The 23,675-nt window shown below is 32.9% G+C and overlaps 3 protein-coding genes and 3 long non-coding RNA genes across 10 annotated transcripts; 4 read left to right on the forward strand and 2 right to left on the reverse strand.

The window, feature by feature from the left end:
• Nucleotides 1-4,032: 4,032 nt before the first annotated feature.
• Nucleotides 4,033-5,442, forward strand: LOC111488445. The gene is made up of 3 exons (XR_002719202.1): nucleotides 4,033-4,118; nucleotides 5,235-5,290; nucleotides 5,424-5,442. It is a non-coding gene; the product is annotated as an uncharacterized LOC111488445 (long non-coding RNA).
• A 1,074-nt stretch (nucleotides 5,443-6,516) lies between these two features.
• Nucleotides 6,517-7,074, forward strand: LOC111488443. The gene is made up of 2 exons (XR_002719200.1): nucleotides 6,517-6,684; nucleotides 6,885-7,074. It is a non-coding gene; the product is annotated as an uncharacterized LOC111488443 (long non-coding RNA).
• Nucleotides 7,075-7,365: 291 nt separating this feature from the next.
• Nucleotides 7,366-9,632, reverse strand: LOC111488442. Its single transcript, XR_002719199.1, has 3 exons — nucleotides 9,537-9,632; nucleotides 9,326-9,327; nucleotides 7,366-7,671 (listed from the first exon to the last, which is right to left on the reverse strand). It is a non-coding gene; the product is annotated as an uncharacterized LOC111488442 (long non-coding RNA).
• A 3,578-nt stretch (nucleotides 9,633-13,210) lies between these two features.
• LOC111488437 lies at nucleotides 13,211-15,525 on the forward strand. The gene is made up of 2 exons (XM_023136178.1): nucleotides 13,211-13,552; nucleotides 14,956-15,525. Exons 1-2 carry the CDS (start codon nucleotides 13,471-13,473, stop codon nucleotides 15,153-15,155), a joined length of 282 nt encoding a protein of 93 aa, XP_022991946.1. The 5' UTR covers nucleotides 13,211-13,470; the 3' UTR covers nucleotides 15,156-15,525.
• Nucleotides 15,526-16,287: 762 nt separating this feature from the next.
• Nucleotides 16,288-17,889, reverse strand: LOC111488322 (mitogen-activated protein kinase kinase kinase 17-like; the record flags this gene model as incomplete). The annotated part of the gene is made up of 2 exons (XM_023136017.1): nucleotides 17,517-17,889; nucleotides 16,288-16,817 (listed from the first exon to the last, which is right to left on the reverse strand). Coding segments are annotated over exons 1-2 (903 nt in total), but the record flags the coding sequence as incomplete, so codon positions are not given.
• An 850-nt stretch (nucleotides 17,890-18,739) lies between these two features.
• Nucleotides 18,740-22,731, forward strand: LOC111488380. Of its 5 annotated transcripts, XM_023136095.1 has the most exons (6): nucleotides 18,740-18,914; nucleotides 19,578-20,620; nucleotides 20,754-20,819; nucleotides 20,915-21,054; nucleotides 21,136-21,250; nucleotides 22,253-22,731. In XM_023136095.1, the coding sequence occupies exons 1-6, from the start codon at nucleotides 18,907-18,909 to the stop codon at nucleotides 22,471-22,473; spliced, it is 1,593 nt and encodes a 530-aa protein (XP_022991863.1). In that variant the 5' UTR covers nucleotides 18,740-18,906; the 3' UTR covers nucleotides 22,474-22,731. The 5 variants fall into 5 exon arrangements, with proteins under 5 accessions (XP_022991863.1, XP_022991860.1, XP_022991862.1 ...); XM_023136092.1 differs by having other exon boundaries at nucleotides 20,915-21,250; XM_023136094.1 differs by having other exon boundaries at nucleotides 20,921-21,250.
• The last annotated feature ends 944 nt before the right edge of the window (nucleotides 22,732-23,675 follow it).

Genomic DNA, 23,675 nt, shown 5'->3' on the forward strand with positions numbered 1-23,675 from the left:
CTAATAAATTTCATAATCTTTCATAAACATAAATCTAATATATCATTCAATATAATTTATAAAATTTCAAAATTCAATATTGCACATAAGTTTTTTTAATTTATATATAAATAAAAGATAAAAATATAATTATAGAATACAAATATATATTAATAGAGCGGGAAAAAAATTTAATAGGGTCGGAGATGAGGTATCCTATTGCCGGCCCTTAATAGAGAAAAATGTCTCTTTACTATCTCTCTTAGTCTCTATTTAAATGAGATTTTCTCGTCTTATTTGTAATGACCACCTATAGATTAAACAGACATCTCTAATAGTAAGTTGTTATTAAATATGTGAACAATAATAATAAAGGTGGGACGAAAAATTTGACTACTTCAGAAATTTTTGTATTCCTCAATTCTTTTGTATAATATTATAAGTGGGTTAATTTTAATTTAAACTTTTTTTTTGGGTCAAATTCATACGTAATATGTGTGTATATATATATATATATTAACATGGACCCATATTAAGATTAATGGTTTATTAATTATTAGATTGCAATATATTCAATAAAGTTCTAATCTCAACCAACACAAAACGAGAACAAATGGTCCACTTATGGAATTCGACGTTCACATTTAACGTCCAAAATAAACAATTTTTATTTTTACTAATAATAATATAATTGTATAATTAAATACTATTTAAATATAAGACACTAGAATGAAAATAAATAAATTAAAAAAGAAAAACCAAATAATAGCCTCTTTTTTTTTAATTGATTTATTAGTTGTTTATTTAAGGTGTGACATTCACCAACTACATGGGCTGGAGATAACGATATTTTCATTTTATTTACACCCAAACAAACACTAGAAGTATAAAACTTTAATGAGTTGCCAACTTAGGGATCTGTCCTGAATTTAAGGTTTCAAAACAGTAATTCATTAAATACCTCTCCAACCATATGATGTTATTGGAGATTTTTTATATGGTAAAAAAATCGGAATAAATTTATTAACGATAAATTGAAGTTTAGAAATATTAGACAGATCGCATAGATTTCGAGAATCATCTATCAACTCTTAATCCAATCCCAACATAACAACACAACACAATGAGTATTAAAAAAAACTCGTAATCTAAACAAATAAAACCAACCCAATTATATTGAATTTGACATAATAAACTCATATAAATACATAAATATATATTAACAAATTTTTAAAATACAGAATTACATGTTTAAAGATAAATAAACTAACTCTATTCTTAATATAAATAAAATATGAACCAATTTATGATTATTTGAAATCTATTTTAAGCTTAATTATTAAATAAAATAGCCACTATGTTATATAAAATTTAAACTACTAGTGCTAACCTTCATTATTTTTTATCAGATACCAAATTAAAATTTTAATATCCAATATTTATTGCAATAAATACAAATAAAAACGTAAATATATTTATTGTAATTGTACTCATATCACAGTAGTTATTAATGGTGTGTATTTATTGAAATATAATATTTAGAGAATATATTAGTTATTATTTTCTTAATGATTTGATTTATTGTATATTTTATTTTATTTTCAATATGTAATTAGTTTATATTTTACTTATTAGGTATTAGTTGCTCTTAACCATGGGATAAAAGCTAGCAACTAATGCGTACAAATGAAAAAAAATAAAATAATTAAATATTGAAAATAAAATAAAATATATTATAAATTAAATTATAAATACTGAAGAAATAATATCTAAGATATATTCCATAAATAATATATACCCTAAATATTATACCTAGTTAATAATTTTTCTATTTTACATTCTTTCTTTGTATACCTATATCATTGATTTTTTAAAAGTTGAGGCTAGTACCCACCTGACTAATTTTAGGTGAAATTATTTTTTAAAAAATCATTTGATAAATATCTTATTTACTTGAATTATATAGATATTTTCAAATATCATTTCCTCTACTTCTATTTTGAGATCCAATAGATCCATTAAATTATAATTATATTCCTATTTATTCGGTGATTATTCAAAATCAAAACACATTTAATAAAAGACATTAGGACTTAGTTTATTGCTTATTTCACATTTGTTGTCTACTTTTTATTAATATTTTTAAAATTAAAATTAAAATCAAATAAGATAATGTATTTATCCATTTTAAAACTAATATAACAGAAAAAAAAATAGTTTACTCGTGCGGAAATAGTTATAATTAGCCGATTAGACGGCTATTAAATGATTTTTTTTTAAATATTTTTCTCTCTTTTCCATATAAACAAAATGTTAGAGGTCAATTATAATTTCGTGAAATTTTTTAAATGATATTTTTTTCTCAAAATATGATATATATGGGGAGGTGAATATTTGAGTATCATCCAATTATTTTTGTACCACGTAGAAGAACATTATTAATGTCACGAATAATTATAAATATTATTCATAGTAACTTATAATTTGGTGAATAAACATTAACTTCATATATATATATAGTGCGATGATGTGATAAAACTAGTTTTAGCATTTATAAAAATATCAAATTTTTGTGAAGGTTAGATTTACTTTAAATAAATGAAAATTTTATAGATTAATTTAAAATTAGAAAATACATTTTATATATACATATCTTTATTATTATTTATTTAATTTCATAATTAATTTTGTAATTATAATTTGAACTTTTTGAAGATAATTTTTTAAATCAATAATGAAATGGAATTAAAATATGGCAACTAAATATAATATTTTAATTAATATTAATTTTATCATACAAATAAATCAATCTAAACGGAAGATTTTAATCCATTGAACTAACTGGATGAAAATGAATTTTTAATCCAACCTAATTTGGTTGATTTTTTGTTCTTGACTTTTAAAGGAATAGTTAAAAATAAATAAATAAATTACGTTTTTTTAATAACTCGGCGGGTTATTGGAAAGGTGTAAGTCAAGGTCAACGAGAATACGTTCATAAGTAAGAAATTGATGGGCAAATTATTAAAATAAATAATTTTTGTTGAATCTCAGTCAAACTTTGAAACGCTGTCGTTCAAACTTGTGGTGCTCCTCTAGTATATTGTGCCAGTGCTTCTCCAACGGCCAAGAGGCTTCCCTTTACATTTTGTTTTTCTCTGGTGTGCGGTGTTTGGTTAAACTTTATATTCGTTTTAATTTTATTACTTTAATAAATCTTAGATTTAAATATTTTTTTTAATTTTATAGACTTAATTTAAATCATTTTTGAGGTAGTTAGGTGTGGAGAAGAAATAAGACTGAAGTCAGGAAAGCATTTATTTGAGAAATAAAAATTAAAAAGTTTAAACATCAAATTATAATTAAAAATAATTGTTTTACTAGAATATTATCATAAATATAGGGATTCAAAACGGCCCATTCAATGTTGGGCCCATTGGCCCAATAAGTGGAATAGTACGAGGATTCAAAACGGCCCATTGAATAAATAATAATATTAAAATAATAATAAAATCCCTCGCCTCAATAAAACAGTTAAAACTTAAAACCACGTTAACCGAATCCATAAATTGATCCAACAAAATGGAAAGAAAGAAATTATTTATTTATTTAAATCTGCAAAATGCCGATTTGGGCCTACCGATATTGGCGGGCCATCTCTATATCCGGCCTCTCCCGTCCCTCAGTCTTCCAGTACAGAAATTCAATACTCGCGCCAAAAACTCGAATTCGTTCCTCCTCCATTCAATTTTTCCAAGGACCTCTCCGGTGAAGTCGGCACCGGCGGACTAGGTGGCGAGCCGTCGAATAGGCCGATGAGGCTGTTGGAGCAGTCTACCTTGAAAACCAAGGACTATGTCTTTAGGCTTGGCAACGAGGCAGATAACACGAACATCGCCGTCGGAGCTAGAGCTGGCGTCATCGACGATCTCTTCGCAGGAAACTTTATTGGCATGGATGTAAGTTTCCGATTTATCACTGTTCTTTCTTTTTCTATTATAGGTTATGCTTTCAGTTTTATTGATGTTTTCCTGAGTTTAATTTGTTTTGTAGCGGACATTGTGTTTGATTATCGCCAGAAGGTCACGAGATCGTTTGAGCATCTTCAAGGAGATTATTTCATTGCTTCTGTTTTCATGGTAATTTTATCCGTGCTACTTCGTTCATCCTTGGTTTGTTTTGTAGTTGTGGAATTTTCTTCTTTGTTTTTCATTATTGTTCAGCCGAATCGATATTTTCTAAAGGTGCAATATCGGCCGATCTCGTGCTCTTGATTTTGAAATTTCTTAATTCCTGCACTTGGAATCAAGATGAGCCTCATAGTACATTTCGAGTAGAAATGTGGATGTTTCCACCATGGTCGAATCGCTGCATTTTTGTTAATCGTCAAGGAGAGTATTACATTACTCTTGTTTTCATGATAATTGTATCTGTTCTACTTCCTTCCATTGAGTTTTTTGTTCAGTCATCGATACCGTTATTGTTCAGTTGAATCGATATTTTACGCAATTTCTCAGGTCGTTGACATTGTAAACATGTTTCCTGACTAAGTTTAAGGCATGACTCTAATACCATGTTAGATGAACACGACTCTCGACAATGGTATGATATTGTCCGCTTTGATCATAAGCTCTCATGACTTTGCTTTGGGCTTCTCTAAAAGGCCTCATACCAATAGAGATAATATTATTTGATTATAAACCCACGATCATTTCCTAAATTAGCCGATGTGGGACTTTCATCCTTCAACAAATTTCAATTCATTGGACTTGGAAGTAATATTATGTTATTAACTTATTGATTGACACTAACCCTAGATCTCTGCCCTTGATAAATGAATCAATACTTTCTACTCGAGCTCCATCATGTACTATTTACATCAAAACCCTCAAAAAATTAGAGCTCTAGTGGAACAGAACAAACGATGTCGAGTCAAGAGCATCTTCATTCCTATATAATATAAAATGGTGGGTTTATTTTGGTGTATTTTCTGGAGTTTTGGCCAATGACTATGAAAATTGTTAAACATTCATTCATCTAGTCGTATCTTGAAATTCAATATTTTTATGTAGCATTTGTGTTTCATCACAAATTTAAATAGCAAACAAACGTATGTTTCACACATACAAATGACACTTTCGTTTCTCTGACACTCTAATATCCACCACATACACAGTTCATAACTTGAAACATTTCAAAGCTAAGTATCATCATTATCTTATATTTAGAAATTGCTCTTATTTCTTTTTTCTCAGCTTTGGATTTTTATGAAGCTGTAAGATCACAGACATATGATGGGGCCATATCTAAGGTACACTTTCATGAGCATATGTAAGGCCTGATAACATTAATGTTTCTTTCAAATCATTTATGGAATGAAGATCCATCCTTTAGAAAGGTAGAATAATTTAATATTTTTATGTCGAACTCCCTTTTTATTTCAGTGGGTTGATGATATTGGAGTGGGAAAGCTAGGATTAAAGTGCTTAAGAGAAGGAAGAATGAAAAGCTTTCTACATGCACACCACCATAGAAGGTCAATCTATAACATTTCCTACTTCCTACTTATTTGGTTCTAGTCTGCTTGTCCTATAATTGCTTGACGTTGATCAGCCATTAGTTAGTTGACTAATCTATCAAATAAATACGTGGGCACGGTTGGTTTTGACCCCTCATTCAAAGCACACCGAAACAGAAAGAAACAAAATAAACAAGATGGATTTCTTTGTACCAAGGTACTTCAATCACAACGTTTTTCAATGTTATGAATAAAAGGTTCAACGGATGGCTATATTCTTCTCCTAGAAATTTTCCACGATTACCTAACTTCTTGCTTCACAATTAATAATTTCTAGAGATACACGCTAAATGATATACATATCAAGCTTATTGACTCCACAATCTCCTATGACTTCTCAAGACTCTTCACTTGCTAGATAAGTGAGATAGTGACATCAATTGATTTGTGATACCTACTCATATCTCATTTTTATTGTTCACTGTATTCGTTACTTGTTCTCTTTATTGATGATTCAGTAGTAAGAGCGAGACTTTCTTGTGGTGACTGGTCACTGGTCCCTGTCATATTTGGCCGGCCCTTTTGGATGGTTTGTCTCAAAGCTTAACTGTTAACTTATCATTATAAGATTTCGATGTCATTTTGTTGATATTATTATTAGTTCAAAAGCATTCTTCCTGACTGATTGCCTGATTGAATAGCATATATGAAAATAGGACAACCTTCCCGATTAATGGACTTCAACATCAAATGAGTTCAATTCAAGGCGGCAGGTTACATGTAGCAATTAAAACTCAGAATGCCCACAGGCACTAGTATGGATAAATCCTATAACCCGGTTGCAGAGGCTGCTTTTACAGACGGTTAAAACAAACTGTAGACAAAAGTTGTGCTTTTGCCGTCAATTTAAAAAAACTGAAATTCTTGCCAATTGTGACTCAATTCTCAAGTTAAGCATGCACTTAAGTCACTCAAAATATTTTAATATATTGAATAGCAGTACAGTACCCGATGCGAAAGAACGTTTGTTTGTTTTTCTTTTCTTTTTAAATACTATCATTCTTTTGATTTCTTTTTTTATCATGAAGAAATTGATTAGATGTTCAGTGCCGAAAGATGCTCATATTGGTTGGCGATTGACTCGACATTCCCCATCACTAAAAAACCCCCACTATATTCAGTGTCAGGTACGACTTTCGATTAAAACGCCCCCCTTTCATTGTCCTTTATGTCATGGATGTGAGGTGCTTTTTGCTCTTTCAAAAGTATGCTGTCATTGTTCAATTCGTCTATAATAACAGCATAGAAAATTTGAAATTTTTTGTACCAACGATTTTGCGATCCGATTTCTTTATAGTCTCATCCTCGTTTCTTCTGGAATATGTAGGAATAGTGAAGGTACATAAACCTATGCTACTGACTGGACGTTCATTAGATATTTTGGTGCAATTAGAACCAACAATGTGAAGACTCTCTTTACAATAAAGGTACACATCTCCTTTCATTTACGCTTACCTGTATTTAGATTTAATTTTTTGTGGCATACCTTGAAGCATTTGAGTTGAATATCTAATTTCCAACTTTCTTGATTTCAAAATACCTCAACCCTCTTCTTGTGGTTTTTGCCTAATTTTTTAGATTTGTATATAATTGAAGGTTTTGAAATCCACTTCTGAAGCAGCTATGCTTTTTTTTTAGCATGTTAGTGGTTTGTTTATCCTATCCCATGTAAACTTAAAGTCCTAATCTCACAATCTCACACGCACGGTTAGGAACCATGACTTTCACAATGATATGATATTATCCACCTTGAACATAAGTTCTCATAACTTTACTTTTGGTTTCTCCAAAAGATCTCATACCAATGGAGATGTATTCGTTATAAACTCATGTTCAACCCCTTAATTAGCCGATGTAGAACTCCTTACCTAACAATCCCTCCTCAAACAAAGTATACCACAAAGCCTCTACTCAAGTCTATGGAGCCCTCGAATAGCCTCCTTTAATCAAGGCTTGACTCTTTCTCTAGAGCCTTCGAACAAAGTACACTATTTGTTTGACACTTTTGTCTACACATTCGAGGCTCACAACTTCTTTGTTCGACATTTGACGATTGCATTGACATGACTAAGTTAGGGCATGACTTTGATATCGTGTTAGGAACCATGACTTTTCTAGCCTCATATTAAAACTCATGTTCAACTCCTTAATTAGTTGAGTGTGACTTCTTATCCAACAATCTTCCACACACACTTTTACATGAAGCGAATAGATAGCCATTTGAAAAACTTTTTTAGTGCTCAAAAAAATATTTTTGAGTGGAAAAACTTATTTTGAAGTTCTTGAAACATCAGTCAAAACCAACCCTAAAATTTTCAAATTTATTCCAACTACAATCTAAACATTTAAACATGAAAATCAAAATTTAAAGCTTTAGGCCACTAGCCAAGTCCATCTCAAGCTTTGCTACAACTATATCCAAAGCTTTGCTCAATTCTTAGATAGACTTGGGAATAAATAAAATAGACATCATCAATCTAATTGAAGACCTCAATCATACACATTAAACAAAAGCGAACATAAATTTCAAGTTTAGGAAAATTTCTTTGTAATTTAAATTCAAGTTATAGGAATTAAGGTTTTCGAAACCTAAGCTACACAAATCTAGACTTGCTAAATTTTGATCAAGAACCCTCTTTATTTTTAAATACTTGGCAGAAGAGAAATTTTTAAAAAGCCATCAAAATACTAAAATAGTATAGCTTTTTTCATTTGGATGGTTGTCCTTATTTGAAATCCATTGTTAGACCTCACAAATGGAGTAGCCTTTAAATATTCCTTTCCTCAATAAGCAATTGAAAATATCAATGAAACTACATATGAAGCATAATGGAAACATATGAACAATAAGTTGTACGTTTGAAAACAAATAATATCTTTCTTTTTTTCCTGAATTGCAAACAGTATCTTTACTTGATTTGATCTTCATTTGTCTATATCCCATGACCAGATGAAATGGAGTTAGATATTATTCTTTGGAGCTCTCGATGTTCTAAAGTTAGACAAACAATTAGTCATCTCGATTGGATGGGAGGTATGCCCTTAATTTGGAAGTCTAATTGGGCATGATTTGAAAACTCTTCACAATTGGAGGATTGTCCTTACAAAACCCAAATGCAAGATGACAAAGGCCTCTAAAAATCTTCATAATTATTTATTTAGGAAGCCTAATTCTAGCCTATTCAGGCTTTAATCAATTAGTTCACTAAAGTCGTTGATTTCAATGGCTTGTTGACCACTAAGTTGACTAGTGGACAAATTGGTTAACTGAAATTATGGGACATCCTTAGTGTCGGTCTACGTAGATTACACATTTTAATTGGCAGCCCTCTTCCCTTGCAGATAAACAGTAAACCAAGCCTGAGAACATTTTTCCCCTCTTTCATTAAGGTGAATTTATACCCCTAAATTTTAGATTCTATCTCTAATAATTATATTTTTTCAATTTATTTTTTACCGTAGTATTAGTAAAAAAATTAGAGATTTAACTGTTGATTAATAAAATTCTCTCTTTCCCATTTAAGCACGTTAATATAGGCTTGGTATCGTTCCATTCGAAAATAGCTCAACCTTTTTCAGCAAAATTTTAAGTTGAATTTCATTTAATTGTATTAATCATATAGTAACAGCGATAATGATGATAATATATGTTCACATACACTACTTAGATATGTTAGAGACTCTCTACGATGGTATGTTTGTCAACTTTAATTCTTTGATTATAAAATAAACCCAATTAGTCGATGTGGGACTTTCATCATCCAACACGTCTCCTCGAACAAAGTATGCCTCCCCTTAATCAAGGCTAGATTCCTTTTTCTTTTTGGAGTCGTAGTCATTTTTTACTATGCCTTCGTGGAGGCTCGCCTCCTTTTCTTTTGGAGTCCTTTGTTCGACATTTGAGGATTTACCAATCTATTGGCACGACTAAGTTTAGGGCATGACTCTGATAACATGTTAGACGAACACGATTCTCCACAATGGTATGATATTGTTCACTTTGAGCATAAGCTCATGATTTTGCTTTTAGCTTCCCCAAAATACCTCCTACCAATGGAGAGAGTATTCTTTGATTATAAATTTATAATAATTTGAAATCTTTTAGATTTATGGTTTAAATTGCTAAAGTTGTGAGATTAGATTTGACTTGCGGCCGAGTACTCCACTTTCCAGTTCAATATATATATATATAATATAATAATATAAAACATATCAAAGAGAAGATTGCATGAAAAGTGGCTTTACCTACAAAATCTCTTATTTCTTTGGTTGAAGTTGACGAAGTTTCCACGACATTTATTGCTCCATGCTTTTCCCCCCTTTTTTTTAATTCTAAAATTAGATATTTTGATTTAAGGGTTAAAAAATTACGAAAAAAGTAATCCTATTTGATTTTAACGTCTTTAAAAAAAACACACCGACACCTCCTGATCTTGACGGAGTAACAAACTCCCCTTTAATTCTGAATATTATATTATTATATTTCAAATTGTTATTTCCACACTTATTTTTTTATGCTTTGATAATTGAAATGTAGACAATCTCAATTCTATTCCATCAATCGGAACCTGATTTCTTTGTCAGGTTGAAGTTTTAATTAAATAGCATTTAAAACCAAAATTGATTAATTAAACACATGTCAACCATATAATTATCCTAATCTTTTACAACTTTCTTTTATGTATTACTTTATTCAACGAAATACTTATTAGAAACTGAGGGGGAGAAAATTGGAAAGATGAGATAAATTTGAAGAAATCTAATATTATATTGAAGAATGAAATTGACTATTATATATTGTTATAAAATATATGGAAAACAAATCAAATCTAATTCAAATAACTAAATCAAATCAAAAATATTTATTTTTTAACGAGTCATTTTTTCTATTTATTTTCTTATGATTGCATATGCCATTATTTTTCAAAATAGGAAATGGGACGTGTCGACTAATAAATGGCTCCTAGAATACCTTTCTAAAGTGGGCCAACCCATCTTCAATTCCGCCACGTGTGACATCATTTTTTTTTTTTTTTGCCGACACTTAACAGATCTGTGACTGTGATTATTTATAAAATAAAAAATAAATATATTAAATTAAAAACGAATAAAATATTCAAATTTTAAATTTAGAAAAATCGAAGCATTTCTCAGAGGTCAAAACTGCCCCCCTTGGAAAACATTCCACTGGACTTTACAGACCGGATTTCAGACACGTTTAAATTGAAGCCTTCGCCATATTTTTTAAATTTTAAATAATAATTTATTATAATTTCCAAATTTCTAGAAAATGAAGCCACCGGATAAATCAAATACAAAAACCGAACCACGGTGCTCGTGTTCCACAGCTGGATGACTACGTGCTTGCTTTTGCAATTAATGTCTAATTATTCTTACAAATGAACTCGAGTCCTTTCAATTTCTTCATATGCATCTTAAATTTTTTTTAAGGAGTTTATCCAATATAAAATTATGGTAAGAAAAATACATTTAATCATAAAATTCATAGGATTGAGTGACTAAAAAAGAAAGTGCATTTTAGTGATATAGATAGTGATTTTCTATCTTTTTAGACTTTTCTTAGTCTTTCTATCCTCAAGATTGCTCTTGTTCGAATATAATCTTGATTCATTTGTGCCTCTCTAATTTATTTGGATGTCACAATTATAATTTTATTTTTTACAAATTGACATTTAATTTATAATTTTATGTTTAGTAACTCTTTAAAATGTAATTCAACTTTTAATTTTATATTTATTAAATATAAAAATGGAAGGTTTAGAATTAGTATTAGATGTTGTGTAAAAAATTTGAGTGGACATAAATGTAAGAATTTATGGACAAACAAAATTTTAATTTAATTAAATAGAAATCGAAGTGATTAACAAAATTTTAAGTCTACAAATTTTGGTGAAAAAGTTGGACAAAATAAATTAAAAACTTATTTTGGATTTAAAAAAATATTTATTTAGATTCAAAGACCAACTTCAACAACTTTATATGACCATTACATATTTACCTTAGCTCAAGTTATTAAAATCAATCCAATTATCAATATAATTTTTTAAAAAGAATTTAAAAACTAAAATAAATATCCTTTTCCTTTTTTTTTTTTCTTTTTCTTTTTCTTTTTTCTTTTTCTTTTTATTACCATTTTTATCTTTCTATATTTGACGGTGTATGAGATTATCTTTCTACGAAGGAAATAATATAAACTAAAATAATTAAGATGAACAAAATATGCAATAACTTAGGGCATGCAAATAATATAAATTTGTAGTGAAATTAAATATATAAATAACATAAAATTAAAAATACTTCCATTAATTATTTTAAATTAGAAAATTAATTAATTTTTTTTAACTAAATAAATTAGAAATTAGGAGCAAAGATGTTAGGTGCATTTGGACCCCATTAGATGCTCACAAAAGGACAACGTTGAAATGAAGGAAAATACATTGAATGGCTTACGATAAAAGAAGGTGAACAATATTATTACTTAAACTTCTTATTATTATTATTCTTATTATTTATTTCTCAAACTTAAAACTTAAAATAAATGTTCATTTTTTAAACCTAGAATTTCAGTAAATAAATTTTTACTGCACAGTAAAGATGCGTCCGAGCGTGTGGGGTGAGGTTTTCTTATTCTAGGACATTTTGAAAGTTTTCTTGTTGAAGTAGGAAAAGGGACCACATGGAGTCGGCAGACACGAAGGTCGCTCCCTTGTGTCACATTCACACTGTGAGACTATTGGGGCAAGACCGACTATCCTAATAGTTTATATGTAATAGATAATAGACTCCTCCATTGTGAGACTATTGGGGCAAGCCCGACTATCCTAATAGTTTATCTGTAATAGATAATAGACTCCACCATATACGACACAAGATCAATGTTGGATATACGATGACATACACTAAGACCATAACATAATTATACCCTGAACTTAGCTATATCTTAAGGCTAACGGAGAAGAGTTAGAAGCTTGCCAAAGTTTAAATTACTAGAACTTAAATGCTAATCTAGAGGCTCAATCAGAGTTATTTGAATAAGTTTTCAAACCAGAATTTAAGTTGAGCATAAGAGATTTAATGTAATGACCAGCCCACCGCTAATAGATACTGTCCATTTTGGCCCGTTACGTATCACTGTCAGCCTTACAATTTTAAAACACGTCTTCTAGGGAGAGGTTTCCACCCTCTTACAAAAAATGTTTTGTTTTACTCTCTAATCGTGGGATCTCACCATCCACCCCTTGGGGGCCCAACGTCCCCACTTGCACAGCGCTCGGTATTTAGCTCTGATATCATTTATAACAGCTAAAATTCACCGTGAGTAAATATTGTTTGCTTTGGCTGGTTACGTATAGTTGTCAACCACACAGTTTTTAAAACACATAGGACTGGAAAGAGGTTTTCATACTCTTAAAAAAAATGATCCACCTCTCCAACGGAGATGTTGCAGTAATATATATATATATATATAATTTATATTTAACCCTTAGAGAGAGAGAGAGAAAAAAAAAAGTTGTAAGGTCACGGAATAATAATGGGGCAGTGGTATACCACGTAGGCAACCGGTCACGTGTCGGTGGCCTTAGTTTTAGATATAAAAACGACTCATCCCCTCTTCAATTTTTCTCTAACTATTTTTTAATCTTCCAATTCATTTCACTGTTGCTCTGTCTGTCTGTCTCTCTCTCTCTTGCTCTCTCTGTAATTTCATAAGCCTTCTGATCGCAAATTCACTACCGAAGAGCAGCGGAAGGACCGTGAGTGAAAGGAGTGCGGGAGGTCTGGCCGGGCTCAGCACCATAGCCGTTCGACTTGGCGGCGGCGGCGGCGGATTTTGGTACCGGAGGAAAAAGAAGACACGGAGCAGGAGTAAGACGAAAGTTAAGCATCGGTTTATGGAGCTTTGGCACAAAATGATTTTCCCTGTCCGACGAGTTTGGCTCACTGTTTCCGCTCGTGTTAGGGCTCGGAAGAGTGGTTAGTCTCTTAATACTCTTCCTCTTTCCACTTCCTTTTTACCTTCGATTTTTTTTCCTCCAAATCGGAGTTTGATTATGGCTTAATTTTATCGAATGTGATGATCTCGACTAAATGAATTGCTTCTGATTGATGGAATTGCTGTATTTCTGTTTCCATCAGACTTCTCCGGTTTCTGATTTTTTGTTTTTTGTTTTCCCCTGAACTGTATTCTGCCATTTGAAGTTGACAGAAGAATTTGTTTGTAACATCATCTGCTGTTAATTTCTGCATAAGATTATGATATGTGATTTAAGAGAAGATATTCTCGTTCTTGATTTTCCATGAGAGGAAAATTGTAAAAGAACTTCGAAAAATATGGGAGGAGCCACACCTAGTGAACCGGAAGGCGAAGATGCGGTTTATAATCCTAATTTCTTACTGGTTTTTTTCAATGCTTTTAACCGACTCGATATTGGTTATATGATACCTTGATCTGTATGCAACAGTTATTAGGCACTTAAATCCAACCACTACGATAGACTGGGGGAGAGAGTCGATTCTAGATGGCAATAAATGGTCATGTGATTATTCAACCTCTATAGTACAATAATTTGGTAGGAAAAATCACAAAGGAACTCATAAGGATACGGGTACTCCCATTTCTCCCAAGTGATTCAAATTGGCCAAAAGTATCAACAAATATGGACATCAAAACCCTTTAATTTTAGGAGTGCTAGTTTCAATCTTTAAACTACGAGTTTTAATTGTGGGTCAAACATCTCCTTCGAATATAATTTTGTTTTTCAACCAAGATATTTATCCAATGAAGCTTTCCCCATTGAATAATGCACAAAAAGTCCCCACTGGCATTACAATTGAAGACAAGAGTAAAAGATTAGAGCCACCTTTTAAGATTTAAATTTTGTTTTTACAACAGCTTTGATTGTCCCGTTGATTCTTCATAGTCATAATTCCACTTAAAGACTAATGACGGCCACCAGTGCCCATTACTTTTCGACTAGTGGTGACCCAATTTGATTTGTTTTTGCCTCTATTACTATTATAAGCAGGAAGGCAAGAGGCGTGGCCCGGCCAATTGCCATCTCTAGACTTTTATTATTCTTATTCGTACTGTTCAAGCCCCTTTTATTGACAATATCACCACATATTTCCTCTACCCTCTCCAGGATTCCAGCCCAATATTTGTGTATAATATTGTATATATGTAGAGAGAGGAGAGAGAAAGTCAGTCCGGTCTCTTTGGATGGGCTGGGCACAAATTAGGCCCATTAAATTCTGCATTTCTTGTATGGATGGCCCCCAAAGATCTCTTATTACATGAAGTACCAATTCTTTCATCTATAATAGTGCTCTTTATAGAAGGCTAAGCTAAGGCAAATATGTGCTTTTGCTGCTGACAGGAGCTGGGCTTCTGAAGCTTCATGATGACGTAGAAACCTGTGGATATGAAGATGTGAAGGTGATGTGGGAAATTCTGCGTCGATCGGAGTCGGAACTAGTCGGTCACCGACCGAAGCGCAAGCTGCGGCCATTTTGGAGAGTCTCTGTGTGGTCCAACCATGCTGCTGCAGCCTCCTCTTACACTGCAACTCATGCGTGAGGCCATCAAACCAACACTCAGCTTCGTCAATTCTGCGCCATCTCTTTGGTATCTTCACCGTTTTTTCAGAACTAACAGCCAATGCTTGCAATGGTACAGAACTTTTTACCAAACTTGTTCAAAGAAATGTGAAGTCTTTGCACACGCAGTCCATCTCTTCCACTTTGAGCAGACAAACACCCTTTTGTAAGTAATAATAAAATTTTGGGTTCGTAGCTAAGAATCGTTGGTGACTTGATGATACTTGTTTCAATTCAGTTCAAAAAGTTGATGAGATCACTTGTAGTTTTACATCAAAATGAAAAATGCTTTTCAAGAGCAGGACTGAGAATGAAAACCAATTGAAATCCAATCATAATTTAAACCTCTTGAATATTTGTACTCAATTTTCTCAATGTAACCTAGAACACTAGGTGTTGAGCTAAGTTTATTATTGTAACAACGCAAACTTACTACATTTTCATCAACGAGTTTTACACCCTTATCAAGAACGTTTCATTCCTCTCTTGAATCGATGTGAGATCTCACAATCCACCTCCTTGAGGGTCTAGCGTTTTCGCTGGCTGGCACACCGCTTGGTATTTAATTCTAATACCATCTGTTCCACCTGCTTGGGGTCCAACAAGCTCTACACCTTTTTTAAGAATGTTTCATTCCCCTCTCGAACCCACGTGAGATCTCACAATTATATAATTTATATTTTGACAAGTTTGGTATGCCTCAATTAACATAAATTTGAATTATCTCAACAAAATTGATACAAAATAGAAATTGATTGAGACCTAATTATTATGACTAGAAAAGAATCAACATGATATAAATTCATCTCTTTTCCCAATATACTCTCAGCAACAATTTCCCCCAAATTGATTTAATTTCATTAATCTTTCACCTACAAGGGGCTCTTTGATTAATATAAATACCATACTTAGCAAAAATATATGGATTCCTCTATCTTTAAACTCCAGCAATGGCGGAACAAATGGAACTTTCAGAACCTGCCTTCATCATTAATTACTCGCACAGCTTCAATTGGAGCTATTCTTTGCCTTTTTCTACAGCTTCTACTCCTCTTCCTCACAAATGTTAGAGCTCTCATAAAATCTTCTTCTTCTTCTTCTTCTTCTTCTTCTTCCTCCTCCTCCGCCGCCGCCACAAACGGCACAGTCATCAGCATCTCCGCCGTGAATCTGTACTCCGGATTCCTCACAAAGCAATTCTTCAAAAACCCACTTGCCTCTTTCGACACCCCTTCTGGAATCTCCGGCATTCCGTCATTCTCAGTAATGCTTTTCACTATCCCAGCCTTGTCCGTGGCGGCCCACGGGCACTTTCCGGTGAGCATTTCCAGCACAAGGCAGCCAAGTGCCCAAATATCACTGGGCGACTCTTGCACGCGGTGAATCAATGTCTCCGGCGCCATGTACGACAGCGTCCCTCCAAAACAATTGTCATGCCTTGTCTCTCTGGTTCTTCTGGCCAACCCCAAATCACAAATCTTGGCCACCAATCGACCGCCCTTGGCTGTGTTCGTGGGCAGCAACAAGATATTTGCAGGCTTCAAATCACAGTGAACGTACCCTCTTTTGTGGATGTGAATTAGGCCTTTGATTATCGTCTTTGTGTACCTCCCAACCTCGTTTTCTGCTAATCCCTTTCCACCTACATTAATTCACCAACAAATTTCTTAACAAAATCAAAATATTTTAACTTCTTTTATTAAAATCTAAACATCAAGCAGAAAAGATTATAACCCCTGTGGAAGCAAGGATGACGCTAGCATAACCCTACTTATTTTATGAGATTTAGTTTATATGATGTTTTTAATTTAAATATTTTTTTATTTTATTGTGGTATTTATTTTCTCAAACTTGCTCTAGAATATGATATTTTTAATTAAAATATATCTTAGACTTACAATAAAATATGATGTTTTTATTTTTTATTTTATTTAGTTTTTCTTTTTTAATTTAAATATTTTTTATTTTATTTTCCATGTTGTGTTTTAAGACAAAAGTTACTTTTTATGGAATTTAAATAAAGTCTTTTTACATTTAATGTTCATGGTACAGTAGCAACTTTAAACTAAGTAGAAAATTTCGTTAGTTATCGTTGATATCAAAATTAAAATGTGATGCTAACGTTTATATTTAAATTTCTAATTTTATTTTAAAAAACGAAGGTTTGTATTTAAATTTCTAGTTCATGTTGAATGATTTTTTGAATTAGGTTAAATTTCGTATTTTTGAACTACTTAAGTAAGATCGAAGATCGAGTTACCGCAAAAAAAGATTAGGATAAAAAATAAATCCATAGGAGTTACGATCAAAATATACTATTAAAGAGAGTTGTGATTCAAACATGTGTTATTGATGCGATGAGCAAGAGATCCACCAACGGCGATCTCCAGCAGCAAATTATAAATCATTCGACCGTTGCGAGTAGTAATTTCTTCTCCAAAGCATTGGATCAAGGAATTGCATCCTTTCAAGTTATCATAAATTTGTTTCTCCTTCTGAAGGGATTTAGAAACGGAAACTTCAGCAGATTTGACCGCCATTACCGGAGGGAAAATGCTGAATGCAGCGATTGATCGCTTCAGAGAAGCCATGAAAACCGATCCGAAGCTTCCTTTTCCGATCAGCCGCCCTCGCTCCCATTGAACGCCATCGTTACAACAGCAACAACAAGACGAAGAAGAAGAAGAGGCGATTGACTCATTTTTCCTCTTCATTTGAAAAGGAATCGATATTGGAATTTGGCGAAGAGATTTAGAGAATTAATTTAATCTATTTATTCAAATTTCGTTTTAAATTTATTCAATATTTTGAGTTAAATTTAGATAAATATAAGTGAAAGTAGATATAAATTGGGAATTTATTCCTTTCTAAAAAAAATTTGATTTAATCGTGATGTTTTAGTATCAACGTCAACGTCAAATTTTACTAAAACGTCGACACGTCATTTCAAGCTTAGTTGTCATTGTAGTTTTAGCTCAAAGTAACTTCGATTTGAATTTTGTTTTCACCCAAATCCCAACATGTTTAGACTTCAATATCCTTACTTGAGTTTCGCTCGTTCTTTAATTTGATGCAAATGCAATCCTTAGTAGACGACAACAATAACAATAATTAAGAAAATTATACGATGATCAAATATTAAAATGGTTTCCCCAATTCCATTTTGATATTTATTTGGAAAACGAAATTTTTAATAAAAGCAATAATATGTATTATTTCGATATAAATCGATTAAATTTTAATTATATTAAAAAAATAAAAATAAAAATAAATGTCTAAAATGAAATAAAATTAAGAGCAGGAGGATTAAAATAATTAATCGCACGTCTAATATTTCATATAATTTTTTAAAAGTAATTAATAATTTAGTTCTCATATTTTTTTGGCTTTATTTATTAAAAAAAAAAATATTTCGTTATAAATTTATTTTATTGATTGAACCAAAATAAATTAGGTATTCGGAATAGACTCAGGAGAGTGGAAACGAGATACAACTAACTACGAGGCGTGGAAGTGGAACCCACACCTGGAACGCCAAATTCCGCCTTGCCCCACTGTTTCATCACTCTCTTCCAGGTAATGCTAAAATTCTCCTTCTCTTTCAATCCCGCTCCATTTCCTTTGATTCCTCTGAATTCTTCCGTGTTATACACTCTCCTTCATGATTCTGATTCGTATATCACTTTTCTTTTTAATCGTTTTTCTTATCTTAGCTGCCGTTGCTGATTTGTATGGATTTGTGAGTTTTTCTCTCTTTCTCTAGCGCGCTTGCATTGCTTCGATTTGGTTTAATTTCTGTGTTGTGTTTGTTCATATATGTTGTGGATTTGTGAGTTTATTCATCTGAAATTGCTGTGTTTTGTTCATATTCTGTGATTGTATCATGGTGTTTGTCTCTGTTTGATGTTACTCATGGAGTCGTATCGATCGATCGCGTAGAGCTGCTTTGGATTTTGATTTTGCAATATTTTTGTTCGTTGTTTTGAGATAAGTCATTCGGACGAAGCGTGGTTTAAGTGGATCAGACGCTGTTTTTTGGTGTTTCATTTGTGCAGTTTGTAACCGATCTTTTATTTGTGTTCGTTAATGCATTTGACGTCTCTTTCCGTTTTTGATTGAAATTGTGGTCTAAGCTTCTTTTCCTTTTCCTTTTGTGTAATGTGCTTTGTTCATGGAGATATTTAAAGCGGCTTAAAAGACAACGACCATTAATGCATATACTGCTTAATTATTATAACTGCACGTTGATTCCTCACGCAATCAATTCTGTTTATTATCAAACTTATGATTGCATTACCGAATTCAGTTTTTACGCAGTTTCTCTTCATATTTTATAATCCAATGATCGGTTGTTTTCTTGATTATTCGTCCGGAGACTGTCTTTCTAATTCCTGTTGTTCAGGATGGACTCGATGGAAAAGGATAATCTGAACCTACGAAATAAGCTGTCTGGTTTTATTTCTGACGATGAAAATGAAGAATCGAGATGCCTTGGTACAATCAGAAGTGATGCTAACTTCAATGGGCTCCATGAAGAATACAGTGCAGCTTCTGGACTCCATCATTCCCAATTTCCAGATCCATCTGTCTCCTCTCATCCAAACCTTGCTGGATCCTTCTCTGATTCAATTTCATACACTGATATTGATTGGTCATTTGATGGCTCCCGGTTGGGATTAAGCTCTCAAAAGTGGTCTAACAGCATTTATGCGAATCCCAAAAATAAGACAAATGCTTCTTTCCGTATCAGAAGTCCAGAACTTGCCAGTATTTGTAGAGTCCCAGCAAGAAGTCACGAAGCTGAAGGCATACATAGAGTAACAAACAATCATAATTTTCACTCCGCGGAATGTGAGGACCAAATCGATCTTAACATTACTGCAATTTGCAGTGCACTCCAACCTCATGGTTTAGAAGAACTAGATGCTGAGGCTTTAGATGTCGGATGTCAGACAAAAGCCACTACGGCTCTTAACAAGGCAGATAAGATCTCAGGCTTTAAAGACAATTCAGGGGATATTCCTAACCTTACAACCTTTCCTCAGAACTCTGTAGGATTAAGATGTAGTAATTTTATTAATTTTAGTTTGCACCAATCATCTGTCTTCCAACCATCTATTATAGTTGGTGGGGATAACCCTTTTCCCACGCCAAGCTTTACAGATGATTCGGGTCTTACTCCTGCAGTAGTACAGGGCGATGAGGATATCCTCAACTCACTTAAAAATGCTCCTCCACTTACGACAGAATCTGTTAACAGCAAAATTGAGCTATCCTCACAATGCTGGTTTACTGACTTAGAATCTTGTTTGCTTAGAAGGGATCAAAGTCAGCGGCCGTCTGAACAGAAATCTCATCCTGATGTTAGGAACTTCACATCTGAATTTCCAACATTTGCTCCTTCCCTTGGGATCTCTGCAACCATCTCTGTTCCAGATCAGTCAGGTAAGAGAGATAGATACTTCAGTGGTAGTTTCATTTTGTTTAACATTGAATGCTATTTAAGATCGTTCTTGAACAATTTTAGCATAAATGATAATCAATTTTGACGTCGAACATGTTTTTTTATTGCTTGCAGTTGAGCTTGTTCAATCTGCTGGCCCGTCTCAACCTCCCCAAAACGTTGGCAATGCTCTCGCTTCTGGTACCACTTTTATTGTCTTTATTATGATCTCGTCTTCAATTAACAGTTTCATTAAGTAATTATATGGAAGGAGGAATAACTTTAAGCTCGATATGTTTCAGGAAATCAAGATGCAAGAGAATTTGGGACAGTTGAAGATTCTGGTATTGCTAAATCAAATCCTCATCCACCAGTGTTCACTTCTTCCCCTGTCTCGGCAAATACTGACATATCATTTCAAGCCCATCTTGCGCAGGTTCTATCTGTCTCTGTCTCACCTGATATAACTTCACATGTTGTAATTCAACCTCAGAAAACCGAAATTGACCCAAATCAGGTTTACCAACCAATCATTAGTGAGAGCGTTCCACTTGTTTCTTCCAAGTTTGAAGATCTACGAGATCGTTCTTTCCGACGCTCAAGGACCTCACGTTGTTACATAAAATGCCGAGGTACTTCCGTATTATATATTTAAACGTATTATTGTTTCTCATATTTGTTCATTTGCTTGAAAATATTATAGATGTTATTTTTTCATACTTACGTGCGGTAGCTTAAGAACAAGCACTTGAAATTAAAAAGTCGAAAGTCTTAAGATTTTGGTCTGCTTGGTGATTTATGAATTTATTGGTGATTTAATACTATCTGGCTGTAGTTTATTTTATTTTATTCAAAAAAATTTATTTATGTTGGCGGTATGAGTACTAAATTTGTCGTTTTGGGCAGAAAGACTACAAATTAGCAGAATAGAAGCTGTAATTTCAATAGAGTATCTGCATAGGTGTCACATACAGACATGAAATCAAATACACGTTGAACAAATAATTTAGTGGGTCTTATCGTTTCATATAGTTGTCATTTTTAAGTTTTGAACACTTGCATGGCTTCGTTCAGACACACCCGGACATGTATTAGAAAACAACCGACAAAATAGTAGAAAAGCCACACTGAACCATTCTACTAGCGCATTAGAAACTAATCAGAACTGAGAGATGCACAATTAAACAACAAAGGCAAATCAATATCAAATTAAGAAAGGACATATGAAACAAAACTAAGAAACCATGAACAATTGGGTTTCTTAAAGAGAACCCACAGAATCAATGAAGGCAAATTATAGTTGGACCACTGATCTGGGCTGAAAAAATGGGTGCAGCCAGGATGCATCGTATTTTTCTTTTTTATTCTTCTATTTAGCTTTGTGAGTTTAATTCTTAACTTTACCAGTGAATTACACAAATTTCAACCAATATGATACAAAATTGAAGTATAAAAATGCTCAAACCAACCACGAAAATACTTTCAAAAAAAATATATTATTATTATTATGATCTTTGTAGCATGTATAGGAATACTTTTGACAGAAGCAAAAGGCTTATATGAACCTTTACTGGGTAAGTATGGAGATCTATACACATATATTATCAAGTGGTGATACTCAATTTCGTTTGCAGATTTGGATCAAACTCCCAAATTAAGTGGCGAGAGATGCTTCATATGTAAGAGGGATCTTTCATTCAAACCAGAAGGCTCACTTGTCCTTCCAAAAATTCCACCAACTGTGGCAATACTGCCATGTAGCCACGTGTTTCATGGCCTCTGTTTGGAACGCGTCACTCCTCAAAACCAAGCTGAAGATCCTCCCTGTCTTCCTTGTGCTGTTGGCGACACTTGATTTCTGCAAACCATTGGGGTTAGTCACTCATCACCTCTCATTTATTTTTCTCAGATTGAAATTCTTTAACAAGAATAACTTGAGATGGGTTTAACTTTGTATATACGTAGGCTAATTACCACTTAATTTTTTGCTCTCAACTGCACTAATTTTTCCCCCGGGTAAGAACTTCCTTTCATAGCCAATTCTCCAAGTACTCGGATGTATTCGAATTTTCTCACTTTATGTTCGTTAATTTTATTTATTCTTATGTTTAAATCTTTCGTTTGATTTGATATATTAAAGGCTTCTAGCAATTGACAGTATTCAGTGGGTTTAAAGCTGAAAACCAAACCATAAGGGACCGAACCAGCCAAGAATCAAACTGATCGGTTTTTTAGACACTGGTTCGGTCCGATTTTACCAAACTGACTCGTTTGTTTGGACTTAAAACTGGGAACACTGAATAGTATCAGCCCTAATAGCTTGAGCTTTGCAAAGTTCATGAACGTACGTTGCATGCTTTTATCACCTGAAGTTGAACCAACTCCAATTTTACTGTTAGTTATTTCCAATATAAATTAATCTCTAGCAGTAAAATTAGGGACCTAGTCAATTTGAGTTACCCAAATATTATATGAACCATGGTAATTTTTATGTTACTATGAATGGTCATTGATTCTACTCAAATCTTATGATTCTCCTTTAAAAAATTTAACCCCACTGTTAAAAGGTTCTTTTCACAACCAACAGAATTGCATGGGTATAGAGGACTATTCCATCATTGGGCTTGGTCTTGGGCTTTTGGTCCAGTGACATTTTCAGGCCCACAAGTAAACTTTTATAGAAGCTTTAACCATTAATGAACCTTCAGAAATATGGGCATCAAAGCTTAACCTCTTCCATATTTCCAAATCTGAACCGTTGGATTACAATCTTGTGGTTTAGCTGTCGCTTTGATCTGCTATTTATCTGCTATTTATCTGCTTCTCTTCTCGGTGAACGCGACCACAACAAAGACAGAACCAGAATCCTTTAAACCGACTCAATCCACGGCGCCATTTCTCTCTCTCTCTCTATGTGCGAAAATTCGAATAGGATTCTGGAAGGTTTTTCTCCGGCGTCCGCTCCCCGAATTCAGTGGAAATCTCGTCGGAGGTCAGGTAGAACTACTTCATTACCTTCTCTCTCTCTCTCTTTAATTATCTTCTCCGGCGACCTTC

Source organism: Cucurbita maxima, unplaced genomic scaffold (genome assembly GCF_002738345.1).
Source record: "Cucurbita maxima cultivar Rimu unplaced genomic scaffold, Cmax_1.0 Cma_Scf00013, whole genome shotgun sequence".
NCBI lineage: Eukaryota > Viridiplantae > Streptophyta > Magnoliopsida > Cucurbitales > Cucurbitaceae > Cucurbita > Cucurbita maxima.

Bases quoted from the DNA above. Each gene is read 5' to 3' on its own strand.
- LOC111488437 (XM_023136178.1), top strand. From the start codon at position 13,471: ATGGAGCTTTGGCACAAAATGATTTTCCCTGTCCGACGAGTTTGGCTC. The intron at 13,553-14,955 runs GTTAGTCTCTTA...TGCTGCTGACAG, and splicing joins TGTTAGGGCTCGGAAGAGTG to GAGCTGGGCTTCTGAAGCTT.
- LOC111488380 (XM_023136092.1), top strand. The intron at 20,621-20,753 runs GTAAGAGAGATA...TATTGCTTGCAG, and splicing joins CTCTGTTCCAGATCAGTCAG to TTGAGCTTGTTCAATCTGCT. The intron at 21,251-22,252 runs GTACTTCCGTAT...TTTCGTTTGCAG, and splicing joins TTGTTACATAAAATGCCGAG to ATTTGGATCAAACTCCCAAA.